Genomic DNA, 14431 nt, shown 5'->3' with positions numbered 1-14431 from the left:
GAGTACAATTATGAACAATCTAAGAATACTTGCCTGATACGTAATGTAACTGTCGATGTGGGTTTATCGGTGGAAACATTTTTCTGTATTTTTACATGATTTCCGAAATTTGCCGCACTGTCACTACGTGTCTTAAGATTTTCACAGACTAACAAAAACGTAATGCACGAACAATTGAGTAGGTACCTTATTTGTAGTTTCCTCTCAGCAATATTAGCGGCTATTTTCCCATTCAATAAAGCTTTAAAAGATACATATACCCATTCAATAAAGCTTTAAAAGATACATATACCCGTAACGTAAGGCCGGCACCTTATCATTAGAGAAGTGTTATGTTGCTTGGTAAAATATATTTAAATAAAATAATAAAGATCTCAAACCAACGTATCATAAAAATCGCAAAAGTATTTATTATACCAACAAATGTAAAATTTAATGATCAAGATAAGTAATTAGTCAATCTACTCAAATTCATCAAGATTCAGAGTCGGTTGAGCCGTAATTTCAATCTTAGCGCTTTGCTCTTCTAACTTTACTTCTATCTCTGCGGTCGGCTTAACTTCTGACTTGACTTGTTTAACTTCTGGCTTAGAAGGTTCAGGGGCCGCTTTCACTTCTACCGCCAGAAGTGGTTTGTTAGATGTATTTGGAGGAGGTGAGGAGGTAGTGTCTGCGGTGTCTTTATTATCTTCAGTGCTGCATGGGAAGTCGCCACTGTAATAATGTGTTAGATACTATGGGTTTATTTTTCAATTAGGGTTTAACTATTTAGGTATTTGTGCCGAATACTTACGTCAAACTTTTACACACGCCTGGTAAAGGCCTAATAGTTTGCCTACTGGTAACGCGGCCGTTAGACGTTTTGAATTTGGGACAGCATATTAGTGTATTAGTCTATCTATGGCATGGATTTCTCCAATTTCCTACGGTGGGATCAGTATGTAGGTACTTACTTATAATATTTATAGCCGATGAAAGCGTACCACAAGGCGAAGGTCATAAAGAACGAATTCCCAACCGCTTCACTCATCTTTTTAGATTAAGGTTATCCTGCTGTGTAAATTTGACCGTTTTCACTAGTTTAATAGATCAGAATATAATTACAAATTATAGATAAGTAAAGCCAAAAATATAAAAATGTATGCCATGTTAATAAATATTTCAAAATGTAATGTTGCAGAATCCATAGGGCCATGCCTCCAGAGATTGAATTAAATACTTTACATATGACTTGAATTATCGGATTGCGCTTGTAGGTTCTATTCTGTATAGAACCTACAGGCGCATATGTTGCAAAAAGAGTATGATAAGCCGAAAGGTTTGAAAAAGGCTATTGCTTCGCACAACCGGTAGAGATTTGTTTCTTACATTATTATTATTATCAAAGAGAGGCAGATAATAATTTTACATGTTTCTTTATTTACTGTAAATATACATAAAATAGGTTATATGGCTCAAATCATACATCTATACATTTTGTACAATTTAAATAGTAAATAATCATATATTTTCACTCATTATTTTATACTGTAGGTACTATTAATATACTTAGTATAAATTTTGTAAATATATTCCGTTTTCATTGAGCAAACTTTGTTTTTTCAAGTGTGTATTGCTTATTATACTCACAGTGTAGAAATGTATAAATAAACAGATATCTAATAAATCACCATATACATATAAATCTTTAAAATACAATACATGTTATATAAAAATATATTACAACGCCATCTAGCGACGAGTAGCAAGAACTACCAGTCGAGTATGACATAATCTCGTATTAAAATATTGTTGGACATCATAACGTAATAACAATAACAAAGTACTACAGGTAAAAGCATCAGTATTCTTCAAAATATTCAAAAACTTAACTATACAAACAATATTAACTTATATATTGTTCATAAATATTGTTCCCAATGGCATAATAACATTTGTACAAACCGCAAGACACTTCTTACATTCCTGCCCACATCACATACAGCATGATCTAATTAGCGGCGACCGGGAACCCCTCCTTGAGTCTCCGCAGGTAGTCCTGTCGCGCCGGCACCTCGTCCGCGGGCCGGTTGTACGGCAGCCACACCGGCTCGCCTATGAAGAAGCGTTTGGCTCTTATGAAGTTCTGGAAGCGAATAGAAGATTTGTGTTAAAATTTATGAACTGTAGGAAAAATTGTAGGTATTTTTTCATAACATTTAAAATGTTTTAATAACCATTCTCTCTCTTGCTTTTTTAAAGTTTTTAATGATTTTTTATTTATTTACTATTATACAGGGTGTTAACTAGAATGCGTTTGAGCGGGAAATGGGGGTTAGTATTAGTCTAACCAAGCACGTTTCTAAGAAAAAAACATCAGAATCTCGAATATTTATGTTTAAAGTCTAAAGTAAAGTGGAAAGTTTTACCTTAATCAAAAACATGGTCACCCTACACAAACACATAACCAATGAGACATTCGATTGCAAAAGAACACACACTGTAAATTTGTTATCAACTTCACTTTTCATAATTTATTTGATGTAACTATGATTGTAATTAATTACACAGTAGGTAATAATAATTATTAAATAAAATTGAAATTATTCATGGTGATTAATGACATACTAATCAACAATTAAACAGCTGCGTGCATAAAGTTTCATAGATCGTACAGAATATAATTTATGACTTTCTAGGAGCTCAGAACAATAATTAAACCTTTTTACTCAGAATAAGGTACGCGTTTAGTATTCACCCTTGATACTCACCACGTTTTATTTTTCTTTTATTACCTAAAGATGCGTACAGACCGGCCCAACGAACGCCCACCGATGGACATTTATCATACATAATACAAGGGCAGATTGAGCAACGAAGTTCAACAAAACCCGTTCGTTGGCGTTCGTTTGGCCGGTCTGTACGCAGCTAAAGATAAAAGACCACAATGCATAACAGGATGATAACAGGGTCTACTTCAATGACGAATTGGTTTACTTACACTCGCTCATCTCGATTTGTGATGTGATTTGTGTTGTGTACTTGCGATTGAGACGTCTTTGATGACGAATAGTACGGAAATCCTCATAATAAGTATGGCCTTACTTTGAATACTCAGTAGAATAATAACAATCTCGCGTATCATAAACATCAAGTATTTATGATAGTCATTACCTTCTCTGTGGATCTAGTTTGTCAGTCAGTCATTGTTGTTTACTTGTTTACAATAATTTTTTACAATTATTACCTAAAAGGGAAAAGGTACCTACAATTTTTTGACGACCGAATGGCGTAGTGGTTAGTGACCCTGACTACTGAGCCGAAGGTCCCGGGTTCGATTCCCGGCTGGGGCAGATATTTGTTTAAAGACAGATATTTGTACTCGGGTCTTGGGTGTTGATATTTATATTTAGTATCTATCTATCTATGTATTTGTGTAGATATATCAGCTGTCCGACACCCATAACACAGGTTCTGCCTAGCTTGGGGTCGGATGGCCGTGTGTGAGATGTCCCCACATATTTATTTATTATTTATTATTTTTAATTTTATCTTTTGATTACCAAGCCTTGTTCCTCATCTCGTTTTATGTTGTGCTGTGCTGTGAATACGTGTGACCTATGTTATGAAGCATAAAATGAAACTGTTCTGTATTCATAAAAGATAATTATTGTGTATCAATAAAGTGATACTTATGGAGTAAAATGAAATGTCTACAATGGATTGGGTACTTTGAGTACCCAAAATCTCGGTAGGTACCTTGACGATGTGGCTCCAAGTGTGGTGCTGATGCACGCATACTTTTTTATTGACCTTGGCTTTGATTTTTTTGGCCTTGACCTTGGCTTTCAAGTTCATGGTCATTCTGTCAAACGTACCTAAACATGAATAGGGTGACTATGAAATTTTAAAATGAACTAAATAAAACTGTTTTATGTTGGTCAGCTTAAAGCAAATAAAATACGTTTTTTAATGTCTTATCGTGTTCAGTATCATCAGCTGTATCTACCATTTCCCGCTCCAACGCAATCAAGTTAACACCCTGTAGTTGATGCAGGGAAAACATGTGCTGAAAAAATGAGCCTTTATAGCAGCTTAGATAAAACAAATATTGATTCATACTCACATTGGTGTCCAATGTGAACCGATGGTAGATGCCGCTGGGGATGACGATCATGTCACCAGCCGTGACCTGGATCCTGATCCACTGCTCGTCCCCATCTCGCACATCAAAGTAGCCCGAGCCATCCAGCACCAACCTGGAATGAACAAGTGATAGGCATTTAATACAATGGAGTTTATTAAAAGGCACCAATATTATATATTTTATACTGTCTAATGGCAATATTGTTCTTTTTCATGATTGACCATGTAAAATATATTTTTTAAGGTGGTAAAGTTTTCATAATGCAATAATTCAGTTTTGGCTACATCATTTACAGATTTTGCCTGCAAGCTTTAAAAGCATTAAGTTTTTTAATTAGATTGATCATCAATCAATGTTATATTGTTACTTAATTAAATCATTAGGTTTTTTAATTAGATTGATCATTAATCAATGTTATATTATTACTTAATTAAATCATTAGGTTTTAAATATGACTGTGCAACTTGCGGTTGCAGTAACAATATGAACAAGACAACAGATTGATTGTGAATGGTACAACAATTATCATAATTTTACCTGATTTCCTCATCAGTGTGTAAATGCTCCTCAAAGAATGACTTGAGTTTCTCCTCGTAGTTGGGAAGACATTCCTTGGAGCAGGTGATGTCATCTTCATATGTGTATCCTCTTTCCTTCTTTATTTTATCAAGAACTCCGTCAGTTAGGTATGTGTCAACATTGATCTGGAAGCATACAAGATCTTTATGTTTATTTCAATATGAGGACTAACTTTTTAGCTGAACAGAAAAAACAAATCCTTATTATTTTTTAAATAGATCCAAATATTTCCTCGGCAGTTGTAAAATTAAGTTAATAAGCTAATTCCGTGATTCCTTTTTTTCGGTGGCAACACTGAAAGCGCTAACATCGCGATCTCAAAATAAATTGATAATATTCTTATTTAGAAAGTTATTTATAGCAAAATAACATTCTTTCACACCGCAATTACTTAATATTATTAGTGATAGTAGTATTTTACAGTTGTGATAGTGATAAAAAGTGTTAAAAAATATAACCTAAAATTTCAAAAAATAACGATCAAAATTTTGATTATACGTTATGTTCATCGTAAATAACATGGAAAATGGATAATAAAATGAGTGATACAGAAGATTCCTCGCAAAATATAAACATAGATAAGTCGCTTTCAATGCGAAATGAACAAAATGTTAACCCCAATAAAACCCTAGTGCAACAAGTTTTCCACAAAGGTCTCTTTAACATTGGCTCTAAGCCTAGAAGCAACTCTTTAACGGATACTAGTGAGCTGGTGAGAATGCGCAACACTGAAAAATCATTAGATTCGCGTTCACTTACTGGCGAACATGATATGCCAACTGCCAGTGACAACAGCTGTGAGTGGCAAACTGTGCCGATACTTAGACAAGATAAGAAACGGAAAAGAGTTTCTAACTCACCGCCATCAGAGTCTCCAAAGGTACAACTGACTAATAGGTTCTCAATACTACCTATGTCAGATGTCCCCATCCAGTCATCTACCGAAAAAAAGGAATACAAACCACCGCCAGTGATCCTCTACGGAATTACAGATATAAACAAACTATCTAACCTTATTCAGACAAGAATCACAAAAGATAACTATGCACTCAGAACAGTAACTAAACAACAGCTACGAGTTACATTCACAGATCTTGAAACCTACAAAGTGTTTATGTCTCTAATGCGTGAACATAAACTGATAGGCCACACATTTACCCCCAAATCTGAAAGGGCCTACAGAATTGTAATCCGAAAACTACACCCATCAACTCCAACAGAGGAAATCAGAGCGGCGATAGAAAAAACTGGAAATACCGTTCGGGGAGAAATCATCAATGCAAGGTTTGGTCAAAACAAGATCCCCACAGGTACGTTCTTTGTTAATTTAGAACCAAGCCCAAATAATGGTTGTGTAAAACAAATTAAATACATTTATAACACCTCAGTAGTTATAGAAGACCCGAGAAAGAAAAGTTCTATAGTCCAATGCAAGCGCTGTCAACAGTATGGACACTCGAAAAACAATTGCTTAAGACCATACCGTTGTGTAAAGTGTGCAAAAAGCCATAATACAATAGATTGCCCTATTAAAGATAAGAACACCCCTGCCACTTGTGCGCTATGTCTTGAAAACCACCCTGCTAACTATAAAGGTTGTTCTGTTTACAAGGAAATTAGAGACCGGAAACACAACAGTAAAAATAGATTCACAAGGAACACTCCCCACCAGAAACCAACTGAGACCACTTCTAGTCCTCAAAGCGAGACCCAGCTGAATACTGAAGATAAAACTCAAAATAAGCCAACATACCGCACCTACTCTGAAGCTACAAAGCAACAGCCATTGCCATCATCAAATGATACTGAACCATCAACACAGAAAGATAACTATCTCCAATCTATAATAATAAAGCAGACTGAAAAAATTGACCAGCTTATCACACAACTTGGGACATTATTAAGCCTAGTGACCATGTTGGTTGGAAAAATTCAACACTAACTTAAGAATAGGAACTTGGAACATAAATGGGCTGACCCCAAACAAATTAGAACTGAAAACATTTATACAACTGCACAAAATGGACATTATACTTATAACTGAATCACATTTGACGGACACCAGCAACTTTATACTGCCTGATTTTAAAATTTACACTGCAAACCACCCAGATGGAACTGCTCATGCAGGTGCTGCCATTCTCATTAAGAGTAGCATCAAGCACTATTTGCTACTTCAATATCAAAAAGCTTTTCTACAGGGTGTTGCGGTAGTGATTGAGGACACAGGGGGTGATTTGGTAGCTGCGTCAGTATACTGCCCACCGAAACATAAAATAACACACAACATGTTTAAGGATTTCTTTGACAGACTAGGAGGAAGATTCCTGGCTGGTGGTGACTGGAATGCTAAGCACACTGTCTGGGGCTCAAGACTCATAACCACAAGAGGAAGACAACTAAAGAACTGCATTGATGACAAAAACTACAGAATACTCACTACACGTGAACCAACTTACTGGCCCACAGATAGGAGTAAAATCCCAGACCTGCTAGACTTCCTAATCTCCGGTGGCATATCAAATTTATATACAAAGACAGAGAGCTGCTATGATGTTGCAGGTGACCACTCCCCTGTGATTGTCACACTTAGCACCTCAGTAATTCAACAAAAAAGACCCGAAAGATTGTCGAGTAATAAAACTGACTGGGAGGCTTTTAGAAAAATCATACAGAATGAAATAAACCTAAAACATAAACTTAAAACCCGAGATGACATTGATGATGCCGTTGTTAAATTCACTAACCTTATACAGGAGGCAGCTTGGAAAACCACACCTACAGTAAAACACTCTTATCAAACTAACCACAACTTCTCCCTGGAAGTAAAAGAGAGAATTCTAGAAAAGAGACGTTTAAGACGAGTATGGCATGTCAGTCGACTTGCATCTGATAAAACAGCACTAAACAAAGCTGCAGCTGAACTGAAAAGATTCTTGGCCAATATAGAAAATGAAACTGTACAAAGCCATCTTGAAGCCCTGTCACCACAATTAAGTGTCCACTCTAAATACTCGTTGTGGAAAGCCACTCAACATCTAAGCCAACCCCAACTAGCTGAACCACCAATTGAGTACAATGACAAATGGGCAAAAACAGATGAGGAAAAGGCAGAAGCATTTGCATCACATCTTAAATCGGTTTTTCAAGAGAATTCCGGTAACAACCAGGAATCTTGGGAAAAAGAAGTGGATGATTACCTTCAGAGTGACTATCAAATGAGTATGCCAATACGAGCTGTATCTCCAAAGGAACTACAGAAAGAAATAAGAAAACTAGAACTGAGAAAGGCTCCTGGCTTTGATTTAATCACTGCTGAGATACTCAGAGAGTTACCACAGAAAGCGGTCATCTACCTAACATACTTAATCAACAGCATCTTCAGACTTTCCTATTTCCCTTCCATCTGGAAAATCTCAGATATTATTATGATCCACAAAGAAGGTAAACCTCCAAACCTAGCTAGCTCTTACCGACCAATCAGCCTCTTGCCAGTAATGTCCAAGCTGTTTGAAGGATTATTTAACAACAGACTTCAGCCCATAATTTCTAAGGGAAACCTCCTACCTAACCACCAGTTTGGGTTCAGAAAAATGCACTCAACAATAGAGCAACTCCACAGGGTATGCAATAAAATCAGAGAGTCATTTGAGAAGAAAGAGTACTGCTCGGCAGTTTTCCTGGATGTTCAGCAGGCCTTTGATAGGGTGTGGCACAAAGGCTTACTCTACAAGCTAAAAATGGTACTACCACATACATATTATTCACTACTGGAATCTTACCTCAGTGAGAGACTATTTCGGGTAAAGTGCAAGGAAGCCCACTCAAAACTTTATGACATAAAAGCTGGTGTTCCACAAGGCTCTGTGCTTGGCCCCTCCCTGTACAGTCTTTACACAGCAGATATACCTCAGTCCAGAAATGTCACCACAGCCACCTATGCTGACGATACAGCAGCCCTATCTAGCAGCAAGACGCCAGAGCAAGCCTCGAAGCAACTACAAGAATATCTTGGGGAAATGGATAAATGGTTGGAAAAATGGAAGATAAAGGCAAGTGCATCCAAATCAGTGCACATCACATTCACCCTAAGACAAGGTAACTGCCCACCAGTCAAACTAGGAGGAGAGGCACTCAAGCACGTAGATAATGTCAAGTACTTGGGTATGCACCTGGACAGAAAACAGACATGGAAACATCACATTCAGCAAAAGAGGAACGCAATCAACCTGAAGACACGAGAACTAGAATGGCTCATCAACCCAAGATCAAGACTAAGCCTTGAAAATAAATTGTTGGTATACACATCTATTCTCAAGCCACTGTGGACTTATGGCATAGAACTTTGGGGCACTGCAAGCACTTCAAACATACAAGTCATACAAAGGTGTCAAAATGCAATCCTTAGAAAAATAAGCAACGCACCCCTATTCACCAAAACATCTGAAATACATGAATACTTGAAAGTTCCTACCGTGTTGGAGGAGGTTAGATCTCGAACAGCTAGATACAGAACGCGACTGCAGATGCATGTGAACCCACTCGCCGCCCAGCTCACTAACGAACTGAATTGTACCCGACTCAAGAGACACAAAATCCTGGATCTTGACAAAAGGGGACTAGTTTAAAACATGGGGAAACAATCAATGGATGACAGACCCGACATGTGACGCTCACAGAAAATACCTGCTTATGGTCTCAGGACCGATCGCAAGTGGCCATTAAATAAGAAAAAAAAAAAAAAAAAAAAAAAAATTCCGTGATGACGGTGACTCAAGGAAGCTGAATTTTTAGAAACCAACATCATCAGCACAGCACATAATCATGCACCGCTGGACATACATCTCTCCCATTAGAATGATCCGGAAATAAATGGGTGGTAGGTCAATTTGGGTTACGTTCATTTGATAAGAATTAAATAGATAAGCAATGCTCCCAAGACAAGCACAATACACACGTAATGGTGTAATGAAATTAAAGATTGGATGAACTTACGCTGAAGTATTCCACTCCGGTTTTTTCATACAATTGCTTCAAAGAAACAAACTGCGGAGGATTCTTGTGGTGCTCCAACCGCTGGTCATTCTGTTCAGTATCCATATACCAAGCGTTAACCATTTGATTAAATTGATAAAATAATTTAAATAATAAAAACACTGCGCAACGAAGAAGTACTAATCACAGATTAGTTCGAGTTAAATAAATGTCAAACTTTTGACGTCTAATTTGCGTCTAATCTATTCGCACAGATTATAAATTTAAACGAGCTAACATCCTTCTTCTGAGTCTACTCAAGTGGCGCTGGTCCGCTATAAATGCTACACAATAAAATTAAATGTTCAGTACCTGTACCTACCTACTTCCGAAAAATTTCATGTTATTTCATTTGATGTGAACTTGGGACCTATAGCTTCTCCCAAGAAGCACCACAAGACGCTGTCCTCAGTCTTACTCATCCAGCCAGTAGATAATCACGGACTGACGATGATACGTAACTCGGGGAAACTCTTCATGCACCCCAACTATGCAATCTAAGGAACTCATTCAAAATCACCAAAACCAATAGCTGATCAATTATTTATCATCATATAATTATATATCATATTTGATGGGTTTGTTATAGTGATCGTACCCTTACATCAATCATGCCTTCACCCTATTCCATTTTATCTAATTACTTATTTATACTTAACTACTACTTAATTAGTAGGTATCTTACTACTACTACTCAAATACTCCATCAGTAGTTAAACATATAGATAGCAAACATAAGTGTATAGCTATCTTCCTAGATCTCTCCAAGGCCTTCGACACAGTCTCTATTCCTTTGCTTGTGAAGAAGCTAGAACAAATAGGCATTAGAGATTTCGATATATTTAAAAACTACCTAATAAATCGCACTCAGTCCACTAAAATAGGAGCTCATGTAAGCTCCGAAGCCACCATCAATTATGGAATTCCACAGGGCAGTATCCTCGGGCCGACTCTATTTCAGATTTATATAAACCAGCTGTGTGAAATGGAGCTCGCAAATTGTGAAATCTACACGTATGCCGACGATCGATACTGCCCTGATAGTTCATGGCTCTGACTGGTCAGCAGTGAAATTATACGCGGAGAGTGCTTTAAGACAAGTAATGCTTTGGCTGTCCTCTAATCTCCTCACGATAAACTTAAAAAAAACCAACTACATAGCTTTCTCCTTAAACAAAAGATACCAGCCCGACTCAAATTTTACAATTATTGCTCATCAATGTACACCACCGAAAATAAACTGCAACTGCAATATAATACCAAGAGTTGCCTCTGCAAGGTATCTAGGCATTTACATCGACGAAAGGCTTGACTGGCATGTCCATCTAGAGGCTCTCACTAATAGAGTAAGGAAAATTATGTCAGTCTTTAAATGCCTTCGCAGAGCTGCTGATCCTGAGACCTTAAAAATGGTATACCTGGCCTTGGTGCAGTCTACTCTCAATTACTGCATCAATGTTTGGGGAGGGGCAGGTAAAACTGCCTTTCTGAAACTAGAAAGAGCCCAACGAGCTGTGTTAAAGGTGATGATGTCGAGACCCTTTCGCTATTCCACTAGGCAACTTTATTTAGATAGTAATTTATTAACAGTCCGGCAGCTTTATGTGCTCAAGGTAGTATTGCGTAGACATTCGTCTCTATCGACAGAAATGGTATCAAGGTATTCTAACTCTAGGACAGGTAAGAATATTACTCCCACAACAAAACATAGAACTTATTTTTCTGGACAAAATTACTTCCATCAAAGCGCTCGTATCTATAATAAAATAAACAAACAACTCGGTATTTACTCCCACAACAAGCACGAGTGTAAAAATATAGTCACCGAATTTCTTTTAAAACTAAGTTACGATGATACTGAAAACTTGCTCAAACCTTGGCTCTAACAGTAACAATTATTGTTTTATTACCTATATTTTATGTAAATTTAGTCATGCTTCAATCCTTCCTTGGATTTTTTTTCTAGTTGAAATTTTAGTACCTATACCTATATTTCACATTATTATAATTAGCTCATATTTTGTTAATCTTTTAATAGTAAAACCATTGTATTGGAAATTTTAATAACTCGCACACGAACAGGCAACTAAATAATGTAAGTATCCCTAAGATACAGGCTCTTGCCTAGTTTAGGAGATACTCATGCTATTTTAAGTGTTCCTAATGATATTAAACGCCTTTACCTATGAAAATTGGGTTCCGCTCATCTCGCATAATCTTTATTGACCAAAACTCATTTCGCATAACTCGTATGGTCTAAACTTTTTTGGCCGAACCATCACTTTGCCAAGACTTATGTGGCATAAGGCTCGTTTCGTCTAAAACTCTTTAGGCACAATCTTTAAACACCTAAGTTTCGTTTGCTCAAATTTATGTTCGTCTATACCTATGTATAATCTTGTTTCTCGTAATGTTATCTTAATAAATAATATATGAAGTATGTAGTAAATGTACAAATTGTGGTATTTTTCTCCTACATCCCGAAAATCACGATATTGTATGATCAAAAAATCGAAAGTTAACGACCAATATAATTATTACAAACCCCATGAGATCGAAACCTAAAAATAGGTGCGACGACGAGCAAAGCGAGGAGGAGCGTGTTAGGTGCACATGTTCATCAAAACCAAAGCGGAGCGCAGCGAAGCGGAGCGGAGCGTTTTCCAAACAGCGGAAACAATACAATGCACCAGTTTGCGCTATGTAGGGAGACGCTCCGTCAAAGTTAAAGCCAAACGAATATTATTACTTTGTATAAACCTAATAAACCTATGCCATAGCATTATTAGGCTATTCAAGATTTGGCCATACTATTATTAGGCAAAACAATGTTATGCGAAACAACTTTTTACTAAACGAGATTTATGCCATACGATATTCGGCGAAACGAGACTTTGACCAAACGTTACTATGCAATACGAGATTAGGCAAATAAATCTTATGCCAAAAAAGGTAGAACCATGAAAATTACCTATGTAAGTGCGCTAATGTACCTACTTATTATTATTAATTTCAATTTTTTTTAAAAATCATATTTCAAATTAAATTAAAAGATTATTGTTATTAATGAATTTTATAGTTAAATGTATTTTAATTTTATAAGTTTTTATAGCCTTTATATTTTTGCTTAAATATAAAATGTATCTTTATAATAAGTTTTTATATGAATAAATTATTATTATGTTGTGTCGTTACCGTCTCGGGACCATGGGGTCCCGGGCATTTGGAAGGCGTGCATGGGGCCGAAGCCAACATGTAGAGGCCCGTTTGACAACATTAATCTATATGAAATGTGACATCAACCGGCGATTTTCCCTGTGTAAACTATAGAGTAAACCCAAGGAAAATCCCCGGTTAGTGCAGGACTATTGTAGGATATGGAGAAAACTAATACAGGGTTATGGAAGGGGGTGCTAAATGGACTGGGTAACTGGGACTATGGAAGGACTATGGCCCCTGCCTGACCTATATGTTTCACACACGGATAAAAAGGCAGGGGGTGACTCGCACACACATTAAATGGGCCCCCCAAAACAGTCGCTAGCACATTACAGTGACGTAGCAACAAGGGGGCAACATGGCATGAGGTGCTGAGGGTGGAGAGGTATACCAAGGCTCTCAGAGCAATCGCGGATGCCGGTCAAGACCCCTACAAGCACTTACTGGATATACATCCTTCCTCCGAGCATTACTGCTCTAGCGGTACACCACTCAAGCCAGACAATGAAGGCAAGCAAGAGGTGGGAGATCCTGTTCCTCGTCAGTGTTCACTCTGGACAACCAATAAAGGCAAGCCGGAGATGAGGTTATTATTATTATTATTATGTTGTGTCGTTACCATCTCGGGACCATGGGGTCCCGGGCATTTGGAAGGCGTGCATGGGGCCGAAGCCAACATGTAGAGGCCCTTTTGACAACATTAATCTATATGAAATGTGACACTAACCGACGATTTTCCCTGTGAAAACTATAGAAGTGAACCCAAGGAAAATCCCCGGTTAGTGCAGGACTATTGTAGGATATGGAGAAAACTAATACAGGGTTATGGAATGGGGTGCTAAATGGACTGGGTATCTGGGACTATGGAAGGACTATGGCCCCTGCCTGGACCTATATGTTTCACATACGGATAAAAAGGCAGGGGGTGACTCGCACACACATTAAATGGGCCCCCCAAAACAGTCGCTAGCACATTACAGTGACGTAGCAACAAGGGGGCAACATGGCATGAGGTGCTAAGGGTGGAGAGGTATACCAAGGCTCTCAGAGCAATCGCGGATGCCGGTCAAGACCCCTACAAGCACTTACTGGATATACTTCCTTCCTCCGAGCATTTCTGCTCTAGCGGTACACCACTCAAGCCAGACAATGAAGGCAAGCAAGAGGTGGGAGATCCTGTTCCTCGTCAGTGTTCACTCTGGACAACCAATAAAGGCAAGCCAGAGATGAGGAACAGGGGTTCTCCCCGGCATCGGGTGGGTGGGGTCGCTAATGCCCAACAGCTCGCCACAAGCTGCCCTGCCGCTTTATTATTATTATTATTAAATAAGTACTTAGCTAAGTACTTTTATTTTCATTTAAACGTTATTCAAAGTACTTAGCTACAAATAACTACCTACGTAGGTACTAAGGATATGTAAGTCGGTCTACTATAGTAGTTAACTTAAATTAAATTACTTAAATAGGTAGTAA

General features: G+C 37.7%; 1 protein-coding gene and 1 long non-coding RNA gene across 2 annotated transcripts; both read right to left on the bottom strand.

Moving 5' to 3' along the window:
* Nucleotides 1-385: 385 nt before the first annotated feature.
* LOC105383840 lies at nucleotides 386-1472 on the bottom strand. The gene is made up of 2 exons (XR_007268284.1): nucleotides 954-1472; nucleotides 386-714 (listed from the first exon to the last, which is right to left on the bottom strand). It is a non-coding gene; the product is annotated as an uncharacterized LOC105383840 (long non-coding RNA).
* Nucleotides 1473-1826: 354 nt separating this feature from the next.
* On the bottom strand, nucleotides 1827-9901 carry LOC105383841 (acireductone dioxygenase). The gene is made up of 4 exons (XM_048633355.1): nucleotides 9701-9901; nucleotides 4664-4830; nucleotides 4106-4238; nucleotides 1827-2125 (listed from the first exon to the last, which is right to left on the bottom strand). Exons 1-4 carry the CDS (start codon nucleotides 9821-9823, stop codon nucleotides 1991-1993), a joined length of 558 nt encoding a protein of 185 aa, XP_048489312.1. The 5' UTR covers nucleotides 9824-9901; the 3' UTR covers nucleotides 1827-1990.
* Between the last annotated feature and the right edge of the window lie 4530 nt (nucleotides 9902-14431).

Source organism: Plutella xylostella, chromosome 5 (genome assembly GCF_932276165.1).
Source record: "Plutella xylostella chromosome 5, ilPluXylo3.1, whole genome shotgun sequence".
Lineage (NCBI taxonomy): Eukaryota > Metazoa > Arthropoda > Insecta > Lepidoptera > Plutellidae > Plutella > Plutella xylostella.
Note: the sequence above shows the minus strand (reverse complement) of the source record. Positions and strands in the feature narration are given on the sequence as shown.

Excerpts from the sequence above, each read along its gene's own strand:
- LOC105383841 (XM_048633355.1), bottom strand. The coding sequence starts at position 9,823 with ATGGTTAACGCTTGGTATATGGATACTGAACAGAATGACCAGCGGTTG. Across the intron at positions 4,239-4,663 it reads CACACTGATGAGGAAATCAG|GTTGGTGCTGGATGGCTCGG; the intron begins GTAAAATTATGA and ends TGTTCATTCCAG. Across the intron at positions 2,126-4,105 it reads GGTTCACATTGGACACCAAT|AACTTCATAAGAGCCAAACG; the intron begins GTGAGTATGAAT and ends ATTCGCTTCCAG.